Source organism: Oryzias latipes, chromosome 14 (assembly GCF_002234675.1).
Source record: "Oryzias latipes chromosome 14, ASM223467v1".
In the NCBI taxonomy this organism is placed as follows: domain Eukaryota; kingdom Metazoa; phylum Chordata; class Actinopteri; order Beloniformes; family Adrianichthyidae; genus Oryzias; species Oryzias latipes.
The window spans coordinates 9,427,665-9,452,853 of NC_019872.2; the positions used below are offsets into that span (position 1 = coordinate 9,427,665).

General features: G+C 38.7%; 1 protein-coding gene across 2 annotated transcripts in view; it reads right to left on the reverse strand.

The window, feature by feature from the left end:
• Nucleotides 1–24,928, reverse strand: part of LOC101164493 (replication protein A 70 kDa DNA-binding subunit) — a 38,718-nt gene extending 13,790 nt beyond the window's left edge. The window contains exons 1-14 of one of the 2 annotated variants that reach the window (XM_023962834.1): nucleotides 24,787–24,928; nucleotides 24,075–24,122; nucleotides 23,362–23,440; nucleotides 22,542–22,650; nucleotides 21,790–21,881; nucleotides 21,615–21,704; nucleotides 12,204–12,353; nucleotides 12,092–12,167; nucleotides 10,088–10,190; nucleotides 9,920–9,988; nucleotides 6,420–6,612; nucleotides 3,874–4,010; nucleotides 3,272–3,420; nucleotides 1,548–1,677 (exon numbers count right to left, since the gene is read on the reverse strand). In XM_023962834.1, coding sequence (XP_023818602.1) covers nucleotides 1,548–1,677; nucleotides 3,272–3,420; nucleotides 3,874–4,010; nucleotides 6,420–6,612; nucleotides 9,920–9,988; nucleotides 10,088–10,190; nucleotides 12,092–12,167; nucleotides 12,204–12,353; nucleotides 21,615–21,704; nucleotides 21,790–21,881; nucleotides 22,542–22,650; nucleotides 23,362–23,440; nucleotides 24,075–24,122; nucleotides 24,787–24,819 — 1,458 coding nt within the window. In that variant the 5' untranslated portion in view covers nucleotides 24,820–24,928. Of the gene's footprint in view, nucleotides 1–1,547; nucleotides 1,678–3,271; nucleotides 3,421–3,873; nucleotides 4,011–6,419; nucleotides 6,613–9,919; nucleotides 9,989–10,087; nucleotides 10,191–12,091; nucleotides 12,354–21,614; nucleotides 21,705–21,789; nucleotides 21,882–22,541; nucleotides 22,651–23,361; nucleotides 23,441–24,074; nucleotides 24,123–24,786 lie in introns of both variants that reach the window. The other variant, XM_004076188.4, reaches the window with a different exon arrangement.
• Nucleotides 24,929–25,189: the final 261 nt, after the last annotated feature.

Genomic DNA, 25,189 nt, shown 5'->3' on the forward strand with positions numbered 1-25,189 from the left:
CTTCCAGCAACAGAATGATTCCCTGCTATCAACCTTGTTGCACTAAATCTACAATGCAGTTGCATCATCCATGCAGAGGCTCTTTTATGCTTCTTCAAAAAGAAGGTAAGTGACCTAGCGAGAGAGATTTTCTTTCTCACATCATTATGCTTCAGAGCTAGATTCTCAGAGAAACCAACCAAGAATTTAAGAGTAAAATCTGATGAGGTCTAATTCTCACCTGATTAAATGCTGATCCCTCAATGAGTGGCTTAACCTAATTTAACCTATGGCTTTGTAATTCCACTCTTATTTCAGGAAAACGGCTTTTTTAACGTCTCAAATGGAAGTTAGGATTGGAAATGCAAATTCCTTCTGTTTTCTCTGACATGCTCTTTGATTTAAAACAGGTGGCAGTTCTTCAGTGGGGAAAAAAAGGGTTGTTTTTAGAGTTTGGTAGAACTGCCAAAAGGCTGAGTTGATTCTACTGCATTTCAAAAGTTTTTAGTTTGAATCAATATCATAATTAAAAAAAAACTTGATTTGTTAAATATAGAATTTTTTGCAAGTTTCCATTCAAACCAATTTATTTTTTCTTGATTAAGAAAACCAGTTGTCACATAAGTGATAAAAGCTGAAGCTTTGATAAATACAGAATTAAAGCTACAATTTCATTTAAAAGTTTGATTGATTGGGTCTAATGAATCAATGCTGCATTTTCTAAAACTTATTCCATTGATGTATTTTTTTAAATCCAGATCGTTTTTTTTACTGTCTGAAATGTCTATTGAAGTCAATTAATTTCTCTTATGAATGTGAAAAACAAACTTTTAGTTAAAGTGAAAAACTTAAACAGAAAAAAGGAGGCATGTAGAACTTTTTAAACACAGAGACATGCATTTAAAGGACAAATAATACCCATAGATTCCTGAATGGCAGTGGGGACATAATAAATGGGTGATTGATGGGACAAAGTAGAGTTTTTCTGAGCGTACCCATTGGTCCTACCACTTACCAATTACAACCACCCCCAATAATGTTTACATTTGAGCTCTGTTACAATCAAGGCAGCTCATTAAAAACTAGCATTGAAGTTAATGGGTGATTGCTAAAACCAGCTTCCAGTGTTCATTTGAGGAGCTGCAACGATTGGTACTTTTTGGTTGGCTCCAAATTTACCATGGAATGTGGATACTTATCTTTACACTAATAACATGCTAAGTAGCCAGAGTTGGACATCCCACCTTTACTACAAGAACTGAAATATCACTTACAGTGTTCCTGTGAGAATTCTTAAGAAAAACTGACTTTAAAGCCATAGCATTAAATAATGCTTTGGGATTCTATTGTTGTCATTGCCATCTTATAAGTGTCAACTTTCTCTTTTTTGGCTTATAAATCTCTAAGGTTTTGGTGTGAAAAGCAATAACAGGAATTTTGTTTGGAGAGCTTTTTTCCCCCTTTCTTAAATACTTGGATTGATAGTTGATAGTAGTCACAACAACGATAGAGAAGCAACAATAAGCTATTCTTTCAAAATGATGCTCTCATGATCTCTTTCAACGCACCTTATCCTCATGCCCCATGTTTTCGTTCTTAACGTCGCTCAGTGTTTTCCAGTTCATCCTTGACCCGCTGTTGGTTGACCTCCTCTCTGTGAGGGACTGACTATTGACAGCATAGCCTTCCCGGTCATACCTGTGGCGGACATAATCAAACATGACAGTGAAGCATGCAAACACAAAACACAATTCACTTTTACACATGTTTTCATTTTACAAATGGAAAGGTTTCAACGCTGCTCTGAGCGTGAGGTAATATAATACACAGACCATTGAAAAGAAAGACAGTGCAAATACATTTTTGAGTGAGATTTTAGGGGATTATTTTCTTCTGAAGAAAGAACTCTGCAGTGATAGTTATCATCAACAGAGCGCATATCAAGCACGGCTGAAAACCTGCGTATTCCCCAAACGGATCTGCAGCAATCAGATCATTATCCTTGAACATATTTGATTTCATGTGGATCTATATCATCGACGACTGCATTCCATCATCAATCCGTTTTCCTATTTACATAGATTCTGGCCTTCTTGTACAGAGCTCGCCAGTCCCGTTTTCTAATTTAACTGCGTCTGTTTACTTATCTACCTTATTATTATTCTCTGAAAATCTAAGTTCATCAGTACATCTCCTGCTCTGCATTCTGCCTGAGAAATCAGATCAAAGCATCTTCTGGATTCATCCTTTCACGTGTCTAGTTCAAATAACTCAATATTTAATATCATCGCGTTGCCACAAGAACAATTAAAACAGCAATTATTTTTGTGTAAAGATAAGACTCAAAAAATGTTCATCTATTTAGAGAAAAACTTGCATCAGCCTGTAAACAAACACATCAAACAGGCAGAAAAGAAAGGAATTAGAGGAGAATTAAAGCAGTGATGAAAAGAAGACTGTCCTTTATTTTTGCTTATTGATCTTCTTTTACATCAGGGTGAGATGTTTTCTTGAGATAATTATGAACAAGATTAGATTGGAAATTGTCCTTTTTTGTCTTCCTTTTTTTACAAGAAAACACAAAAAATATCAAACATTTTGTTGGTGGAGCCTAAATTAAAAAAAAATTATAAAAGTTAGTGAAGCAGGCATTACCAGCTGTAGGAGTTAAACTGATGTTGCCTACGGGAAACAACAAGCAGACTTCTTTTTCTTTTCTTTACTGATGCCTGCTGAGGCCATGAATGTGTTAAATCTTCTTTTTGAGACATCCTCTAGTGTGGAAATAAAAAAGCGCAGGGCATTTATATTTTACCAGTGACCAGCCTTGGGAGCAGCCTTTATGAATAAATTAGTAATAATTCAAAATCCTTACTCAGGAACTTCTAATAAAAAGTCCAATTTGATAGGACTTGACATGAATTTGAGCATGCACAGCAGTGCTTCAGAACTAGAAGAAAAATCCCTGTTTTGCCTCTTTTACTCCCTCCATCCAACCCTGTCTGGAGTCCTGCTGAGAATCATGAAGCACATGCCATCCGTCTCCTGAAACGTGACAATCAGGGCTGTGCACTGAGGTATGCTTGTTAGTGTGCGTGAGTGAGTCCAAGTGTTATGTTTTTCGTGCACAATAACAAACTAGCTTATTAAAAACTGTTCGGACACAGTTTGTATTGTTATGAAATTGCGGGGAAGAGCTGGTGAGACTATAAAATTCATCTTCAACTGACTGGAAAAGTGATTACTGATGTGTGTGATCGTTGGTGTACGGCTTCATGTCAGGGTGACTCACCAGGCCCTCAGCCTAAAGGCTTCTGGTATGTCTGGGTTGACCATAATCGTTGAACTGAACAGAGCTGAGAGAGATCTGCCTCCGAAATCAGACAAGCGAGCTCCTTTGATGGCAACAACAGGCTGCCCCGAGCCGTCAAACTTCTCCGCCTGGAGAAAAACAAACAAACAAAAACAAAAGTCAAAGATGCTAATTTAGGAGATGGGAAATGCGGTAGCGAAAGCAGTCATGGTAAAGGCTCTAACATGTTTAGTCTGTCTGAGGCTTGCAGACATCTGAAACTAATGAGTGCAATAGTTTGCTTTTATAATTAGACAAAATACAAGTTAATTTGAAAGTCATTTTCAGACTGCGGCAAAGAAGCAGGATTAGCTTTTGCAGATCGAATGAGCTTAGAGAAGAACAATTGGGACTTATTTAGCCCGCTGTCTCAAATCTGGGTTTCTAGTTTTCTGAAGGTCAACAGAGTGATACCAACTAGTCAAATTCAAACTATGAAACTCAGGCAAACCCATTCCCATAAGCCATCAATAAACACATCTGCAAAGATGTGACAAATTCCTGTGTACATAAATGTGAGAGGGTGAGATTCTTCTCCTCACCTCTTCCCCCCACAGTGTGGCTGTAACCTCCTTGCCGGATGAGTCGATCAGGTGGAGGGCCCTCTTGGAGACTTCTCTGCTGTTCTTGGTGGTGATGCGGGACACATCCTCCGCTTTTTTGCAAATCCCGATTACATCTACAAGCAGACAAAGAGTCGTTCCACTTCCACAGATGGCTGATAAATGCAGGTAAACAAAAGCGCGCCGCTTTAAAGGGCAAAGAGGGAGCGCCTTTTCAACATTCTTTGCATACCGTGAGCGTAAATATGCCCCTAGGTAATAATACATTTAATAAGAAGTGTTATCCCATCAAAAGGGGTAAATATTAAAGACATCAGAGAGCTGTCGACTATCTAGTATTACCAATTCACAGCAGAGTGACATAAATGTCACAGCGGGCCAAGTAAGTTTGTGCCCTTTTCCAAATCCCAACAAACACTTTTATTTCTAATTTATGTTTCCTGTCATGTTCAGGGTCTTAACACTTCATTCAGGATTGCTTTACTGAAGAGCAGCTGCTGTCTCACTGTACGACCTGAAGGTCTGGTCTGCAATGCATTTCAGTAAGAGTCTATGTGGGACATACAGAGCTGATTAAAGAACAAACAGTGCATTAGTGGCTTCAATGTAACTTTTACTCCCAAATAAAATACATTTACTATTTTCTAAAGCAATAAACGATAAAGTAGGGGAAACTTAACTTCTTCAATTTAGACATGTTTTTAACTAAAACAAACCCTCACACACACACATAGATCATTTACAGGAATTCACTCTAAAGAAAACTTCTACAAATGTCTGGTTTGTCAAACTGTTTTAAAGTTGTCCCTTGAAAAACAGCATCTTTTTCACAAAATGTATAAACAAAATGAAGCTTTAGGATACAGTTAGTGGTTGGAATCTTCTGATGTATTAATTCATCCATCCTTTAAACAGACTTATTCCTGTTCAGGATCACACTGATGCTGGAGCCTATCCAGCTGGAGCCTATCCAGCTACTGAAGGGCAAAAGCGGGGAACACCCACTACGTATCATCAAAAGGCCACACGGTCACACAGCCATACACACACTCACATTCACGCCTAAGTAACAATTTTAGGTGTCCCTTACCCACTGGACTGTGGGAGGAAGCAGGAGTGCCAGAAAACCCACAAATGCTCAAGGACAGCGGGAAAACTCCACACAGAAAGGTCGGAGCTTGGATTTGAACCCGTCTTGGTGTGAGGTAAGAGTGCTAACCACCGTGCAGCCGAGGCATTATTTGTGCTGCATAATTTACTTTAAGTTGCCTCAAAATATTAGGACTGCTGTCAATACAATGTGATGAAAATTGACTGAGCCAGACTTTTTTTTTTTTAAATGTGTTTTCCCACAGTGGTTGAAGAACTTAACAAAAAAACAAGGCGCACCGATTACATCACATCGCGCTGTTCAATAGTAATGATCAACACAAACCAAAGCTAAAAAAGGACTTCACTGTGAACTTCAACACCTGGAACATCTGGGGAAAATATCTGCCGACTGATGAATGCGACTTGTTGAATTGCTAGTTGTTGCAGAGCTGACTGAAGAAGGAGCAATGGAGGTGGCAAATAATAACTCTGTTATGGCGTGATGAAATTCAGAGGGGGTTACAGAGGGGGATGGTGGTGGTGGTGGTGGGGGGGGGGGGGGGCTGCGTGAACGGAGCTCCTGTCTGTGCTCTCTCAGCTCCTCTTAATTCCATTATGATTGAGACGATGTCATCCACCCATGAACTCCATTATCACCACAGGAACAGGCTGACGGTTCTCATTACCATGTTATAATCCCCCATTTAACAAAGGGGTAGAGAGACCGGGGGGGGGGGGGGGGGGGGGGGCGTTGACACACAGGACATGTAACTTTGCTCCTCGGTGACCAGCACAGACACACTCTGCATGCTGGAATGCAACGCCCTACAGTGTTTCAGTGACTTCACTTGCTGTGATTGTAACGACAGGCTGCATTGTGGTGTAGTGATTCCTGTATCCCTCCAGTCAAAACTTGACTACAAAGACACACGAAAAACTATGTTTACAAAAAAAACCCCACAAAAAATAGTTTTTGTGTTTATAATAAAAGAAAAAATAAGGGTGGTTTCCTGAAAGCCATTTCTGACAGCTCCCTCACCGGGAGACGTTGATTTGCGCTGCTTCTCCATTTCTGCAGGCTCACACACCACTTGCAGCACATTATTGGAGTTTGCATCTGACTTTCTGAGAATTGACTTTATATTCCATCCTTCACACTTTCCTTTCACTGGTTGCTAACAAAATTCAAAGTCTTTTTTGTTGTCAGAAAACTCACCCCAGATTGCTGATTGTTTGACACATCCCAGGCTGATGGCATCTGGCTTGTTAACAATGTCTTTGACTGCAAAAACTTGATTCTCAGATACAGCTTTTCTTGTGAAAATTTTGCCTTTTCCAGTTTTTCTTGCAATCAAGCATACTGAGCTCAAAATGAATCATTTGAGTTTATCGTGGGTGGAACCAGAGTTAGGCTGATAAGCCCCGACTCTTACCTATGATGGCGTCTTTGTCGCGGTTTTCCAGCTCTTCTATCTGCACAAAGTTGCAGTTCATCGTGGGGATGCTCTGGTTGTCCTCACACGGCACAATTGATGAATGAGCATGGAGGGTCATCTCGTAGTCGTTCTTTAGTGTGCTGTACTGTTTGTTTGCCACCTTCAGTGTGGCCTTTGAGATGTAATACACCTACGGAGGAGAGGTGTGCACAAAACCCGACAGCATCATGAAATAAACCAGATAAAACAATATTTCCAACATAATGAAAACAACAGTGATAGTTAAGGCTGCGCGATATGAGGAAAACACGATTTGCGGTATTAGAGATTAAAATTGCGATAACGACATAATTTGCAGTATATAAACAAATAGCAAAATAACCAAATAACCATTCCCATTTCATTGCAACAGTTCAAAAATTATACTCCAAATGACCCTCGTCGACATAGATGACAAACATCTAAGATAATAGGGCTGCATCTGATTGGACAACAACCTGAAAGTGTCCATCCGATTGGTCAAATGAAAGGGATTTATTTGATTTGTTAAATGCTTCAAGCTGCCATGAGACTGTTTTAACACATTTAAGGTTTATGATTTATTGCGATAATCGCCGTCTTTTGCGATATGCATATTGCAGAGCTGGATTTTGGGATAACGATAAATTTGCGGTGTATTGTGCTGGCTTAGTGATAGTTGGAGTTGGTGCCCATTTCACTAATGCATCAAAAGCTATTTTTTTTTACAAAACAGATTGTATTTGTCCAAAATGTCTTATTTTCAACATAACATCTTCCAGTCCAACTTGGATTAAGCGTCTTATCAGCTTCATCACTTCTGTAATTCACCCGAAAATAAACAGAGTTTTTAGAGCAAGCCTGTTTAACAACATCATTTACACTCAGTCCGGAAGGTACATTCTTTCATTTACTCTCCCAAGGCTCCAATATCCCTTCTTCCACTCTCGCTGAGTGCTTTATTTTCTCCCTGGGATTCCTTATCATCTCCTCACTTCCTTTTTTAATTTAACATATGCAGAAACAGAAGCCTGAGACTTATGTGAGAATCCTTGTGGTTTGTTCAGACTCCCTGACTGCTCTGTCAATACTCGGAAAAGATAAATGACTAAATGAGTCGGACCTTTAGAGGTGATAGAGTTTAAATCCTGCATTTATCCTTGGATGGCAGAAAACACAAACTGAAGGAGGGCTTACACTGGGAAGCTCTTGGTTATCAACTTAATTATCAAAGTTACACAATGTATTAGGAAGTAGTTAAAGAATAATGTTCAACAATTTGAGTGAAGTGATGTAAAATATTCATTTATTTTTAGATTGGGTTCTATTTAATATGCCAGCTTTATTATTTGCCAATTAATGTTCAGTCTACCGGCAGAAAAGTACCGGTAATATTTAATCCCTACTATTTGTATTCATCAGCAATTTACTATTGTTATACGTAAGAAAAAAAAACTTCTGAATTTTTATATTCTATTTTTACAAAAATAATTAATAAAAGCTTTGGGTGACAGGTGAGTCAAAATATGACATAGTTATGAAGCAAATCCTGAAAGCATGTTTCAAATTTGAAGTCACATTCCAACTTCAGTCCATATGAAAATAAATCTATATTTCACATAAAGTATTTGTTGTAATTTAGAGTAAAGAAAATGCAAAGATGCAGACATCAGAGGAAGAGATGTTTCTGTAAAGTCACAAATCTTCACTTGAAAGTAGAAATGTCACTGCGATACTTGGTAGATCAATCAATGAGAGCGGCACAGCTTTGTGTGGGATGACAACAAGGCACAGTACTCCTGAGAGGAAAGCAGCTTTCAAAAAGAGGCAAAGGCCTATATCACTGAATATACAACAGTGGCAGCAAGCACAAGTGACTTAAACTGGATTCTTCGAAGTAGTGTTACTGAGGTGTTCTTATTTGATTGTCATTCATGGGCAACTTTATGGGAGGCCACCATAGATGCATGCGCTGCAGGATGAGAGTGTTGTGTCTTGAAGGTGTCAGGAACTGGTGTTGTAAATCCAAGAGAGCAGGCATGCCAAAAATGACAAAGGATTTTTTTAAACAAACTACACCAATCTGAGGTGTTAAAGACCCACTGTAGACGACTGGTTTCACGTACGTCTTTGTTTTCCTCGTCCAAGCTGGCATCTGGATCAAAACTATACGACTCCAATACTGTTCACCATTTTTGTTGCAAGGTTAATGTTAGGTTGGGGGTGTGAGGGACTGTAAGCTAGCAGGAGAGCGTGTAAACAGGTGGCAAGGCAAGGCAAGCTTATTTATATAGCGCAAGTCGTACACAAAGTAATTCAAAGCCGGTCCCTGAGGTCCTCAGAGTCCGAGATGGATGATGGGAATTGGTTACTCTGCACCAAAAGTATCGCCCACAACTCAGTGGTGAGTGTCTAATGAACTACTGCCGCTCTGCAGAAGCTATGTCTTAGAAGACGACACACACAGGTTCTTTTGATTTTGGCAAAAAATAAAAAGGCATCATCATAATCAAAAGACCACTGGGAACGTATTTATAATAATAAGTTAAAAGATGATCAGAGTGGAACTTGAATAAGCCGAACAACCAAATAAAACCCGCTGATTGTCAAATACCACAAAACCTTTTAAAAATGGAAATGGACTGGACAGAAACAGAGTATCTAGTTCCTTCTGTCTCTGAACATGGATATTCCACGGCTGCAAGTATCTCAACAAAAGTACATCACTCCTGGAAAGAGATGTTATGCGCTCGAAAAACACTGACGCACAGTGGTGTCGCCTTCACATCCATGATTGGCAAAAACCATCAACATTTTTCACCTTCCAGCTACTACATTGACCGTTCACTATTTTATACCTCTTTACTCTAAACACAAATCCATAAAGCAATAATTTGACAGCTAAAAAATTTGGGCCAAGTTACAAAAAAAAAAAAAAAAAACAAGTGCTACATACAATCCTACTTCAAAGTAACAGGACTCTCTCTTTAGGCTCTGTAGCTCACGATGCAAAGTAATAAAATATGCACGAGAATCCTTTATTAGAGAGACAACAAAACTTGCAGCCATTTCTGTCCCAATGGTGATAACCGAGAACAATAAAAACAGTACAACTGTGCTAAATGACACATATTTTAAGTCTAATGGATCAAAGTTAACTTAAGAACATTTTAATGAGGAATTAAGACAATCACTTTTTCATCAATGGTTTATTTGCTTTTCCTGTGCAAATAATCAGAAACAAAAAACTCAAAACGGCATAAAAATGTCTTTTGTGAAATTCTACTCACTTTGTAGAACCTATACTTTGCTTAGATTGTTTATATTTATTTTAAAGGAAGTTAAAACCCTGCATTGTCCTATTCATTCATACTAGTGGATGCACAACCGAGGTCATTTTTTCCCCCCATTTTATATTTCAAGGTAGCTCCTATCAGTTAATATATCAACAGATTTGGATGAGAGGGGAATCTGCTCACCTTGCCTTGCTCCAGTAGAGAGAAAAATTTGTCCACTTCGTTGTTGAAGGCAGTAATCTTGATTTCCCCCTGTTGACCAGCATATTTCATTGTATGGAGAAAGCAAAAGCAGCCATGTGTGATACAGTATGCTGACATGAAGCAAAAAAAGAGGGTTTCTTTACTCACACTCTCATCCACAACTTCAAAGGAGAAGAGCTTTCCCTCTCCTCTGGAGTTACTCCACTGACGGACATTGGACTTATTAGTAACTCTTGCTCTGATGGTCCACCTAGAAATGACAAAAGCGTTGACATTAGAGTATAGGAGAGGAGGTTGAATCACAGTACAACTTCAATTATTTTTAAAGAGAAATACCAAAGTACTTAAAGACCCACTCTGATGATGATTTTCTGATGATGGAGGACATATATAAAGAAAATTAAGCTTAAAACTGCGTTTCTGTGTAGACGAAAACATGCCATTTGATAAAGAACGTATATTTTACGTAGAAAATATGCTGGGTAGGCCACAAGCTCCCTTCTCCAATCCATTCTGATGCATACACTTGTAGACAAATAGATCCATGTAATTCTTTGTTTCACTTGTCCGAGCTGACATCTGGCTCAGAACTGTACGGCTGGATAGCTCCAATATTGCTCGCCTTTTTTGTTACACCAGGTTGGGGGTGTGAGAGAATTTAAGCTAGTGGGAGAGCATGTAAACAGAGAGCTCTCAGAAACTGGAAGGGGAGAAGGGGTTGCTCCACGCCAACAGTCCCACCCACAACTCGGAGATACATTTCTAATAAACTACTGCCGCTCTTCAGAGACTATGACGTGGAAAACTACTGCTTTTTATTTTTTATTTTGCCTTCAATAATTGAAAGAGTACTGGCAATGCTTTTAAAATAGATCAATACATGATTGAAGTCAATCTTTAAACTAGGGTTTTATTAAAGTAGACAAGATTGAGAAACAAATCTGTGCTCTCAAACAAACTCTCCTAAATAAGTACAAACAGATCCTCTCAAACAAAGACACTGTCTTGGAAACAGTGAACAATCTGAAACAACTTAAAAGGAAAAAAAAAGCTATCCAACTTATTTTTTAAAGAGTGAACCATGTGTTATCTCCATAAAATCCTTTTTTTTCTGTTTATAAACAACTAAAAATGCAGCAGTGAGCTTATTTAAATGTGTGATAATAGTGCAGGCCTGGATATTTAGACCATACCTTTTTGTGCAATTAAATCCTAAGAAAAGACGTTGGCCTAGAATGAACCCTATTTCCTGCTCAAAATGGAAAAGGCTCCTCCACCAAAGTCTATTACACCAGGGTTTATGGTGGCCAAAAGCCAATTATAGCATATGGTCAATGGTGTCACCTGACAACCAAAATAACCCAGTAAATGTTTTTTTCTGTTTTTCACATTGATATAGTGGTTCTCAGCTGCATTTCTCTTTTATTAGATTTTCCACAGAAGACACGCCAGCTGAAGTCATATATTTCCTGCATTATGGGTATTCCCTAAAATTAAAGTTTGAGCAGTCATCCATCACAACACCTATAGAGGCCAAGTTCATTTTCGTTGCTGCCTGTGTCACTTACAACGTTGTTGTCAGAGCCCAAAATGAAGAATTGGCAAAGTACATTTTACCTAGAACTACCTATGTTTATTACCAAGTTTTGGTTCAGAGCAACAAACTTAAAAAAACAAAAACAAGAGTGGGAAAACGTAAAAAATTGGAATTCAGTTCAAAAGGTTTATAAGAAAAACTAAGTAGCCTCGATTCATGCTAGCCCAAGCAATACATTCAAAACACCGGCAGCATCTGCCTGAGTTTCTACTTTTCTGGCAGAATTAGTCATTTCCTTTCCATGCAAATGGACTACACACTTGTAGCTGCACATTCCAGTATAGAGAAATGCTTACATGTGCATGTACTAACACATCTTTCCCAACATGCCCTAAGTCCTGTCTAGAATGGCAGCAAAAATGAGCAGGAGTCATTTCTGCGGAAAATGGTTTACCTGATTGACTAAACTGTTTAGATAGTGAAAGGGAGTGGAAATGAAATACTGAATGTACAGTATGCATTTTAGAAAAATAATATCATAGCTCAAGTTTAAGAAACGGCAAAAAATAACGTAGATAAAAACAAAAATGCACTGACTGGTTCCATCAACATACTTGCTTTGGTAGGGATTGAGTGTTGAAATAGGAAACACTTTCATTGGAGAACTGCTGGAAGCCTTCATGGGGGAATTTGTGTCTTTTGCTGGTGAAGACTTCATGGGTGAATTTGTGTCTTTTGCTGGTGAAAACTTCATGGGTGAATTTGTGTCTTTTGCTGGTGAAAACTTCATGGGTGAATTTGTGTCTTTCATTGGTGAAACCTTCATAGGTGAATTAGTCGGAGAACTCTGAGCAGCATTACTTCTGCTGAAAGATGCTGAAAGACAAAAAATATAAAAGAAACAGTTTAATACTTTTAATAAATAACATTTTTCATTTTAATTATGCAATATTGCTTTTAGTAGTTATTACACAGTTACTTTACTTAAAGAATATGAAACTAAGCTCAATTGTGTTCTTTTTTGTCTAACTCAAATGAGTTTTCAAGCCATTAATAAAGATTTTTCAAATTCAGAAGGAAAATACTGCTGACTTGTGCCCCATCAAAGTTTGGAGAAGACGCTGTATAGATAAGTGTAAAAAAATAATAGAAATAACTATTTATATTAATATTTGATGTAATATTACTTTTAAACAGAGTAAGGAGCCATACATTACTTTTTTGGAGCAACATCCCCAACACAGATAAAACACGCCGTTTCATTTTTTTCTTTTTTACAAATTCTAAAAAAAATTCAGCTGCATATTAATTTGTTTTACTATCATTGTGAAGAAGCAGCACTTTTTGATAACTACAACTAGCTTATGTCTTTAAAAATGAGCAAAATAAAATTATAGTGGCATGTTAATATTTATTTCTGTTTGGGAGCTGTGACTTGGTTCAAATGTAATAAACACACAGAAAAATCTGCATATTGATCGGAACGTACAAAGTTTCTGTAGTTTACAAAAAAATCTCTAAGCCCCTTTTTTTAAACAAAAAAAGAACCAGACTTTTATGGGAGCATTTTACCTCCCACAATAAAGAAGCCTTCATCCCATTTGTATGACTCAAGTAAAAATAATTAGCTGTTGTCAACATACTTCTTATGTAATGCTTTGTTTTGGCAAGAGTGATCTACCATATTGAGCAACAGCATTTGGGTAGATGAAGTATAAGGAATAAAGCCATTTAATTCCACAGAGATGGCCCCCCTCCCATGATTAAAGCTCCTGCTCCATCCAGTCCTCAAGTGAGTGTGTGTACTTCTGTGCCTGTGTGAGTGTGTTGTGGTCATACTCTTTGGGGAAAATCACTGATTGAACAGCTATTTTGAGGTGATTGGTAATTAGCTTCAATATTCATATGTGTGCTGCCAAGATGAAGAGCATGAAAGCAAGCTTGGAGCAAAAGAACCGAATTGGGGATGGGTGGGGGAATGAGGAATACTGCAAGTGGGGGTAAAATTATGAAAGCAAGAGTGAGGAGTAAGGCTTGCCTGACTAAATAATTATATATATATATATATATATATATATATATATATATATATATATATATATATATATATATACATTTTTTTTTTTATTATAAATGAGGGTTGTTTTATTAAAATATAAATCCAAATTATATGCCAAACCTGGATGTAGCATGATGAACATAATACATATTACCGGTATACAAAGGAAGTAAACAATGTTCTGTTTTTACAACCAAGGAGTGCCTCTACATCTAAGCCGGACCTAGACCCTCACTAAGTAATAGGGCATTAGCTGACCATTATGATAAGAGCTGGAGCAATGACATTTGCATCGGCCTACATAATATCCACTTATTTGAGCTTTTTTGCCACATCTCTGAAGTATAGTTAGCACATAGATAACCTGAATTTTCCGTCAGCAGCTAGAACTTAAGCTGTGAGGATGAGCAGTAGCCTAAAGTGTTTTTTTAGATGAACATTTAAAGTCCATTTGCTTTACTTCCTGCACTAACATGACCAGGACGGCTGAGAATCTTTGCTCACATATTTCATATTGGTTCATTTATGGAATGATTACCAACTTAATTTAAAAAAAATAGATTTTAGTGGGACTTCAGACATTAGTTATATTTTGGACTGGTGTTTGTTGAAGGTTTTTGGGTTTTTCAGGCCTGTAGAAGGTCGTAGAGAAGAGTGGCCAGTGCAAGGTTGATCCTTTTTTTTTCTTCTTTTTTTTCTCTAACTTGTTCTGTCTAACAACTGAGCAAACAGATTAGAGCTGAAGGCCTAAAGAGGTTATATATCTTCGAAAAACCAGAGTATAAATTTGTATAAACCCATTTTTGTTTTTTTATTATTTTTTATTCATTCGTTACATTTATTTGTTTTCTTTTTTATTTCTTTTTTTCGAACTTGTTCTGTGCAACAACTGAGCGAACAGATTAGAGCTGAAGGCCTTTTGTGTTGGACAGGTTTAATTATCACAAAAATAGGTTATATCACTTCGAAAAACAAGTGTAAATTTGTATAAGACCCTTGAAGTTACTTTATTATTTTTTATTTATTTGTTACATTTAGTGTGTGTGGGAAGGGAGAGGGGAAGAATGTGAGGGGGGGTGGGGGTGGAAGAGAATAAAAGGAAGAGAGGTGGAGAAAGTGGGGCATACTAGCACTGATTTGAATGACTTAATATTTTAAGTTGTATAACAATTATACCATATCTACTTGAAAGACAAATATTACATCAAAGGTGAAATTCTGACACGAAGACGAGCGGAAGATATCTGTCCATCAATACACTGTGGGTTAGGAGGAGGGATGAAGCAGACAGGGAGCAGTGTGGCAGTGTGCACGTGGGGTGGACCCCGACCCAAGCAACCCAGAGATCACCGCGCACCCAAAGCTCCACCCCCCCCTAACCCTACCCTCTACAACCCTCCTCACCCGCCATGTTATCCGACCCCTCTTCCCATACCCCCTCTAATGCCCTCCCCACTCTACGATGGGGAGGGAGAGCCCCAGAGGATCCCGATGAGCCAGCCCCCAGGTCTGTCCCACCCATGCACCCTCGCACACACACTCACAATCTTCTGGTTGCCTCCCACCCCCCATCACGGCGCAGTCGCCCCTTCCGGCCGATCGACCCCTGCGCCGCACGCCGACCACCACTACACCCGATAGGATCCCCACAAGCCTGGCCGCCCTGAGAGGACCAGGCGGGTGAAGACCGGCCGCCCCTCCCCGACCCAACCTATGTTTGGTGGTGTGGATGTACTGTGTGTGTGCTGCAGGTAAAATAGGAGGTCTCCACTGTGGCGGGGCCCACCGCTGCCAAGTAGTAAAACCCCCAGTTCCGGGGTCCCTCTGTGTGTGGTGTGTATTTGCTCTGTGTGTGCTGCGAACATGCAGTGTGTGTGTCTAAAGTGGAAGTTAAAATTGTGGATTGGACCAGTGAAAGAGAAGCACGATGTTTCGCCGTGCCCCCCTACACCAGACCATCCCCACAAGGCCCTAAATGAATCAAGGTGTCTAATATGCGAGTAAAAGTGGAATGGAGGGCGGACGCCGACGGGACCCCAAAGAGAGACCCGCCAGCATGTCCCACCCATCCAATTCCCGGAGCCCTATGTGCCTATGTGCTACATTTGTTTGGGTGGGAGCGGGGAGGAGCAGGAGGAGCAGGAGGAGCAGCAGCAGTTTAAGGCTAATCTTAAAGGGAGCACAGGTCTGCCTTGTAGTTCCCTTGCGGCTTGTGACAAACGGAACGTAAGATTGCTGTGAATTCATAGAGCTATAGTAAGTAGCACTGACCTACGACCTCTGGGTGATTCTGTCATACGGTGCCCTTACGCCACGCTAAAGTCGTCAATAAACTATTAGTCACAACAGCTGTTACTGCTAAATACTAGCTCTCTGTGGGCAAAGAATGGGCAAACTTGTATAGGTATGCATGTGGCAAGCACCTATCGGGTGAGCAGCACTTACAACCCTCTTGCAAAGTCCACATGATTTGATAGTTATGAAAAAAAGGGACAAATCTACCTGATACGACTACGTTTCACCTACTTCACCCTTACTTTACCTTGACAGGTTGTATAATTGTTTGCCAGACCTGTTGTTTTACCGAGCGATACACAACCTTGCCATTTTGTGTGGACCAGGACCACCTTTGTGCCTAGTACAGGGTTGCACATTTTTTGCTAGACAGCCCACATCTAGCCATATTGGCATTTGTTACTAAGGCATGGGATTGGGCCCAAAATACATGTCAGTGTCCTCATAAAAGTAGACACACAAACGTATGTGTGGGTGGACAAAGAAGATCTTCACAGGTTGGGTATTTAAAAATAATGAGCATTTTATTTTCGCCCCACACCCAAATTTGCAAGTCAAGATCTCCATTTCGATTTAAAATGTTGAGTTCACAGCAGTTTGAAAAGGGGGTCACTCTGAGAGATAACTCCTGTGAATTTTTAACTGAAACAAAGATATTTCTCTGAATACTGCCTGGTGACCTCCAACTTCACACTTACCGCTCCACTTCTTAAGAGGCATTTCAGAATATTGATAGAACGACTTGTGAATTAATGGGGTAGAGAGTCACTTGCAATTCAGAAACTGTTATTCGTGGTGTAATACACAAAGCCTTTAAAATGATTTATTTAGCAGGCAAAAACAGCAGATCCCTCCAAAGATGTCAGAGGTCAAAGGTTTTAGTGGAGCAGTGGTTCCTTAATACTGATGGGGGTTTTCTCTCTATGGTTAATTACAAACATGACTGTTTGTCCTTGCACTTTTGCATCCGTTCTCAAAGATGTGCTTGATTGTTAAATGAGTTTAAGAAAGTGGAATAAATAGGAAGAGGCCTTGGTTATTTCCCAAAGTGACTCAGGGTTCAGTCAGGAGAAAATGTTAAACAAATACAAAGAAGATATAAGTATATGTTTACGTTAATTGGAACAATATTTCTATAATTTATTTGATTTTTTATTACACATATTCAAAGTGTCAGAAAACACTTTTATTCACAAATAAGAAACCTTAATATACGCATTTAGGTGTGAAGTCAACGGCCCAGTTGGAACACCTACAGAAATGCAAAGCTCGGATGGCGTTTGGTGGCTTGGTGAGAGTGTAGCAGCCTTATTGAGAGGAGCTCAAGGGTCAAGAGGCGTTCGATAGCTCAGTGCAAACCCTGCAGTCGATTTGCAAGCGACAGCTGGCGACCTGAATTTGATTCGGGAAGACATAAGTGCCCTGTAGAGGTCATTGAGTAGTTGGGAGATCATCTTTCCATCTTGGCTGATCAAGTATAGAACACAATTACATGCAAGCGACTGTGTTTTCCTGTGTCGTTCTTCTCCTTGTTAGGGAAAAGTCATAAGTCAGACACCAATATTCATATTGGGTAACACTTCAAGGAAGGAAATGCATTAATCAGGCTGAGAGACCAAGTGTTTGATGGATTAGTTTTTATTGAAATTTTACAGCTCACTGGAGAAGCTGTGAGATTGATCATTTCCACATAAACTGATGAGCAGAGACGTTCTGATTTTTGCCTCCTCCACTGAATCTCAACCGTTTAACATTCTTTCGACTACCATAACTCTTTAACTGTTGACGCAATTCCAGATTCTAAAGCAAAGAATCTGGAATTGATTCTAAAGCAAAGAAAAGCAGCCTTGCAGCCAGATTTGCAAACCATTTTAGTGGTGAAGTTCTTTGAAATACCGTGCCGCCAGCGACAGCTCTGGTGTTAAAGGGTTAACCCACAGGTCTCTAGTAAATGGTGGTAAAAATACCAAAAGAGGCAGTGGCAATGCTGTTACTTTCTCCTAGAAGCCTTATACCTTCTCCCATCATTGGTCTTGTTTTATATTTTTGTTTATTTGCATTGATATAAGCTTAAAAAATGATATGTGAATTACTATTATTGTTAAGTTCCTCCAATATATGCTATAAAGGTACTTGTTACAATACAGAGGGAGCTGTAAAGGAACTAGAATGGGATCAGGGCTGTAGGTGAGAAAAATGTATTGTCATGAACACAACTGCTGCTTAGAGTGAGGGTGCACACACGCACGCACGCACACACAAAACTGTCCAATAAAGACTGGAGCCAGCAACAACAGTTAACCTCCAATCTCACTTTCTCTCTAGATCTGAAGGCTTATATAGGGGCACATCAAATAGACTTGATTGCACCAAACTTTAGAAGAGGATTTTCAGGGATTTCTTTAAATCCTGCTGGGAGGAGCTGTGGTACAAATGAGAGAGATGTAAGTGAAAGAGGCAATGAGCCAAATTAGCAAAGTGGGACTCGTGAACAATGACTCCTTGCAGAAGCTTAAACTTAAACCCTCCGGTAAAACGAAAGTCTCCCTAGCCACGGTACTGGGGAACACATGGTTTGTGGCATTTACTTATCTTGTTAATGACTTTAAAAAAAAAACGCAATTTAAAGCACATTCGCTAGTATAAAGTGCTGAATCCTAATCTGTAAAGCTTGTTTTCAGCTCTAAAAGAACATTGCAGGAGTGTTTTATCAGGAGAACAACTAAACAGAGAGGCAGGCTCTCTCGGCTAGTTGGGATCTCTTGGGTAACATGGATCAGAGGATGTAACGAGCGAAATCTGATGAACTGCTTAACACACAGCCGAGTCAAATTAGTCGGCTCTCTTCCTCACCCCTCCATCTGCACATGACTACAGGGGGAATCAGTTCTCAGCACAATATTCATAAACCCATGAACTAGAGGAGCCATCAGCCCACACACTCACCCAGCCACAACACATGCAGACACACACCTACACACGGACAAACACAGTATACCAAGCACTCATTATCCACCCACATGCCAGTATCTTCCACTGCCGGGTTTGGCTCTGCTTTACAATAAAATCAATGTCAATGTTATGAGCATCTGGTCTTATGAAATAATTGAAACAGAGCTTATGTGGGAGAGGCTCCAAAGGTACACAGGATTTAGGCACCAGGTGTTGTAATATGAACCTGACTTAAAAAAATTAACTAGGTTTGTGCCAAAACACTTGTCTGATTGTCTCCTGAGGCAAAAAAAAACAAAAAACTAAACTAAACTAAACCTGCTCGAAGAAGAGTCATCCAGACGATCTTCATTTACCATATTCTGTATGTTTAGGAGTCTGCTTTGAAATCTTTATTAAGGGTGTATTCAGGCTTGGAAAATCCTTTGTTCCGGATCAAGTCCGCTTAACTTGTTCTGGATGGAGTCCCAAATCTTGCATTTGGTCTGTATTCAGACTGGCATCAGGCGGACCAAAGCTTGTAAACAAAACCACCTGACTAAAAATCTCTTCGGTCATTCACCAGAAACTACGAGAAGAAAAGATGGACATGCTACGCTATACTATTCTTATTGGGACAGTTAACTTATTAAAACTTTATATTTCAATTACTAGTTTTGATTGTGGTGAACAACACTTTTTACGATTCACTTTGGTACGGCAGAGCCGTCCTGCAAGGCGATTACTGTCAAGGAGACGTGCCGTGAGTGCTTTAACTCAGAGGATGCTAGCAACTACAGTGATGAGGATACGTCGGGTATGGAGGTAGGCTGCTAAGAAACGAACCGAGACCACCTCCAAAGATGGGTCCGAGAGCGGTTCCTGGTCCTGGACCAGAGTCCGCTTGGATGTTTTCAGACTGAAAAAAACTCTTGTTCACTCTAAATGTGTTCAGCCTAAATACACCTTATAGTTTCAGATTTAATGCTAAAAGTGGTCAATTTAATCAAATTTAAGTCGTTCTTGAACCACTTCCGCAGAGCAATGCCATTTAATTGAAAATCTAGACTGCATGGCATGAGTTGGTAGCCCAAATTTGAAGAATAAATAGCTCCATCTATTGGCCGGAATATGGAACCACACAATATTGACAAACTTTCCTGAAACAACTTTTATCCATTAAAGCAAAATGGAGAAGCTTTAACAAACAATTTTTTTCTGTTTAAACTTAAGAAGTGACAATAATATAAATTCAAAGTTTTCATAGTTAATCATTATTCACCTATTGATTTGTTATTTCACTTTCACAGTTGGCTTCTTTAGATGCTTCTTTACACATGCTACTCAACACGTGGCTCTATTTTATATGATTATATTGTAAAGCTTGTTTTCAGCTCTAAAAGAACACTGCAGGAGTATTTTATCAGGAGAACAACTAAACAGAGAGGCAGGCTCTGTTTGATTTTTTTTTCTTTTTCATTCATCAGAGTCCAGTAAAGAAATCCTGCTTAATGCTTCCACCTGATCTAAGATGATTAATGAGATTTTTTTTGAGGAGATGACTTAATATCAAACAAAGTCCTGTAGTGCAGTGTTTTTCAACCAGTGTGCCTAGTGTGCCGTGGGAGATGGTCAGGTGTGCCGTGGGAAATTGCCCTCATTAACTGATCTAAAAACATTTTCCATCTCGAGGATATCAGCTCTTTGTTCATCCAAACAGGCCCTGATAAAACACTGAGTAGTTAGGAATATGAAAGATCGTAAAATATTTTTTTCTTTGTGTTTATTTGATTCTATTAAAGACATTTTGATAGGAATGACGGTACCACGATTTAGCCGTAGCTTCAGACGTTTTCAGAAAAGTCCCACCCGTTCAACTGTCTCCACCAATCATTCTTGGAGACTTAGTCATATGTCATCAGTCTGACCAATCAGAAGTGGTTCAAGTCTTTACGTCCTTGTTCTTATTCTGCTCATAAAGTCTCTCAGTTCTAACAAAAATACCAGCTAAAGCTCGCCTTTAGCGGTGTAACTTTCCGCGGGATCAGGTGTCAGGCCGTGGAACAAGTGAACAAAACAATGAAGCTCAGAGACGCCATTTTGTCTGCGTTCGGCGGCTGTTTGCACTACATCTCCCATGATGCATTGGGTTAAAGTGACAACGTCTCAGCGCACAATGAATCGTCCTTGTTAAACGTCTTGAAACCACAACGAAGACACAACAAACAGTTTTTAAATCTTTTAACTTAACTTTTATTACATCTTTTAGAAAGAACAGCTGCAACTTCCAGCTTTTTCTGCCACATTTATCCCAAAATTGCATGTGAGATCATGGAGAGACTGTAGATCAATACAGACTATGAGTTTCTCCTTTTTTTTTTATTTTGTATGCTGGTGTGCCACTGGATTTTTGTCGAGGTTAAAGTGTGCCGTGGCTCAAAAAAGGTTGAAGAACACTGCTATAGTGACACGTGGCCATGAATGGGGGAGTCTTGGATGCAAAAACCTTAACCACACTCCCCTCACAGCTAGATGGCCATGGTTCAAATCCCGGCTGGGACCTTTCTATGTGGAGCTTGCATGTTGTCTTCATGCATGCCCAGGTTTTCACTGGGGATTCTGGCTTCCTCCAATAAACCAACGACATGTTTAGCAGATTTTATTTATTTCCAACTATGAAAAAAATAAATCACCTTTGTTTTTGCTTTCAAGTAGATATAAATTAAGGTAATTTTGGAGCTTAAGTGGTTTGATGCATCAATAAGCATCAAGGGGTTAATCATTTTACCAGAATATTCCTAGAAACTACACCAAAATAATCAAACCATATAAGTTTAGGATTAGACACTCACTGCTTCTGTATGAGGGTCCGGGTGCTGTGGCAGATGAAGAATCTGGTTCTAAAGTAGCTGATGATTTCTTTGCTGGAGAGGACATTTGACCTACAAATCAGATCAAACGTTATAGGAAACCAGTCAAGGGTTTCAGCTTCTCTGTTTATGACGACCTGTATGCAACAAGCTTTACCATCTCTGTTGTAAGGGGTAGGATTCCCGATCCTTCCTCCAGTTTCCTCTGCTGACTGCACTACCTCCATGTCCATCACAGTCACCGCAGTCCTAGAACATATTCCGTAAGCCAGAAGAACCATGAAGTACTAAGTTAGTACTTAGTTACCTGTGTGACTTCAGAGCTTTAAACCTTTATTTGGATTACTATTATCTAGAACATGCAACAGTTTAACGGTAAAGTTGTAAAGTGCAAACGCAAGAAAACATTCAAAGTTATAAAAACATATTCAGAAAAAAATGAAGGAAAATATGAATCCTAAAACAAAAAAGTTAAAATAATATAAATAGCTTTAATAGTTTAAAGACCCACTCCAATAAAAATCATGTTTTTGGTGTTTTTAACATGGTCTTGTTGCATTTTTCTCATGGTGGAGGACATATAATACATTTCTGTGTATTTCCTTATTTAAATCATAATAAATCAGGAGCTGATTAAAAAAAAGCCGTTTAATTAAAGCTCTCAAAGTCTCCCTGCTCCGCTCCATTCTGATGCATCCATTTGCAGACGAAAGGATCCATTGACATCTTTGTTTTTTCCGTCTGAGCTGGCATCTGACTCTTAACTGTACGGCCGGATAGCTCTGACATTGCTCACCATTTTTGTTGCACCCTTAATGTAAAGGATGATTGGAGTGGGACTTTAAGTCCACAGCATTTTTCTGACATGCAAGTCACAGAAACAGAACAGCCAGTAAAAAATGGTTTTACCTGCCATCCGCCAATGTACTGGTTACCACCTTTTTTAGCATGCATATACAGTGTTGGACCAACAGCTTCTGTTCTGGCAGATGATTCAACTGGGTGGTGAGCAGAAAGGCTGCACAAACAGATGAATGCACACACAAATATAAAAGTATCTCACATGGGCGACACTTTGCATTATCTCAGTGGAAGAATTTCCTGAAGCGCTTCTATAAGGATGTTTTCATAACAGGAATAGTCCCAAAGAAGTAGTCCAAATGGGAAGAGAATGCAAATACATGTTAAAACTTTTTTCTGGTTTGGTGAGCTTTCACACTAAACTGCCTGTGATAATTATGTTGTTTTAAATGCCCTCTATTGGGAGTGATATTGCTGATGTGCAAATTGTGAAAAAAGCAGGAAGACCTGCTTGCTAGCATTACATTTAGTAATACATTTCCTGACATTTTAAAACTGTCTCCCTGAATGCCGCTTTTTTTTGTTTTAAATTCTGGGCAGTTTATTTTTCTTTTCATTGTGCGATAGCCTGACATAATTTCCCTTTAACTCAATTCTGCGAATATTTGGTTAACCCTAAAGTAAACTGAGGGTTTGGCTCTTACCAGACGTGGATTTGCATGTTTGATTCACGCCAGAGTTGCCAAATAAATGTGCAAACCCTGGTGCAAATCAAGTCAGCCTTTGTGAAAGCACCCTTAAAATAACCTCCTGTGACAATAGTGACAGGACACTTTTATAGTTGCATTTTTGCAAGCATGCCATAACAGTTTTCTAAACAGCACAAAGTATTGTCTAAAAGTTGTTAATTTTAAATAAAAAAACTTACAAGACAGAGCGTGCTGACCGTCACTCATCATGAGCCGGAACCTGGGTAAACCTGAGTTACTCGTCATTTGACGTATGTTCTAGAAAAATTAAAAAGGCAAAGTGGGAAAAAAAAGATTGAGGCTAAACTGTAAAGATTTGACATTTCAAAATCAGTAGCCCTAAAACTGGGCAACTGAGAATATCATTTAAAAAATTATCAGCCAGACAGATGATATATAAACTAATAATATAGCATACATATATAATATAGTATAGTATAGTGTAATGCTTTAAAAGCTCATCTAAGAACTCTTACAGCTCCTGCTTTTTCCAGTGTGTCTTAACCATAAAAGTCAATAAATCTGTAATTTCAAGAAGCTAGCTTCCTTTTCTCGACAATATGTGCATTCTAAATCATTGTCAGGTGAATCACGCACAGCAAAATGTCGTATTTACAATTATAGCTAAGAAAAGTTCATTTTTGAATCTTTTAGATTGCTTACAATGATAGTCAAAGAGGAAACTCTTTAGTTTTTCCAGCTACATTAACAATTTTGACCAGTCCAACTCTCCAGACTTTTATTTGCTACTTTATGCAACTAAATTATTATTTGAATATCTTCTCCATGACACAATTACGGTAAGTTAAATTCTGGAAATGTTTTAATAAATCTCATGATGAAGCATTTTGTCATACTGTAACTATTGGTACATGTTCTTTAGATGTCTTACCAGCAGTTGAAGCAGAGGATTCTTGATAGGTAAGCCTTTATAAAGGGCCTAAACGACATATGGAGCAAAATCAAATGAACTGAATGCAGTTGTTGTTGTTTGTTCGTTTCAATCACAAGGTCAAATTAAACAATAAACAAAATAACAGGCACAACATATCAACAACTGTAAAAAATAATTCCTTCACTACAACTTTAAAAATTAAAATGATGTATTATGTAGCCAGTGCAACATTAACAAAACTTAATAACATGACTAAATACACACAACAGATCTAGTTAGTCCTGTAACAAAGTACTGCTCTATAGTGTATAAATCTAACAACACAGTTTGCTAAAATCCTCAGTAATTGAAAATCACCCCCTGATAGACATGTATCTATTAAGTGATATAAATGTCCCTTTTTGGCTAGGAATCCACCTCACTGGATGTAAACAATACTAAATAAATCAAGCTCTTGTCTGAAACAGTTCACTATTTAACCGGGTAGAAATTAACCTGAGTACCACAGAAACTAAACCGAATACCTTTTAGTTTCATATTTGCAATTTTACAGTGCAAGCCGTATAAATATTGCTTATGTTTGTATTTTTGTTGCCATTTAAATACCGTTAGCTCCAAGTGCTAATAGCTTCTGATGTAAATATATGACGTAAAAGACTCCGAGTCAAGGAAAGGAAAACGTTATGTTAATCTACAAACGTGTACTTACTTCAATTGCCCCTTGTGTCAATGTTATAGACATATCTCTGCTGTAAAGTTGTTAAATGAAGACAGCAAGATTTTAGTTCCCACACGCCTAGCCGGACACTGGGCTAATGTTATCGCGAGAGCCATGACTCAAACGTCACTTTCGAAACGTAAACAAGAAAATTCAACGGATGTGACATAGGCTTGACTTCAAAATAAAACATACGAGTGCCCTGTCTGAAAAAAAATAAAATAAACTAACATCAGTTTTTAACAACAAATAGGTCTCTTTTTTTAAATTTATTTAATATAAATTGTGAAAATTTGGAAAATTTTAAATGTTTTCAGTACCACAGTTATTTGACTGACGCATTTTCATATTCCGTGTAACACGTTATGCTATCACGTTTTGCACACTCAATTAT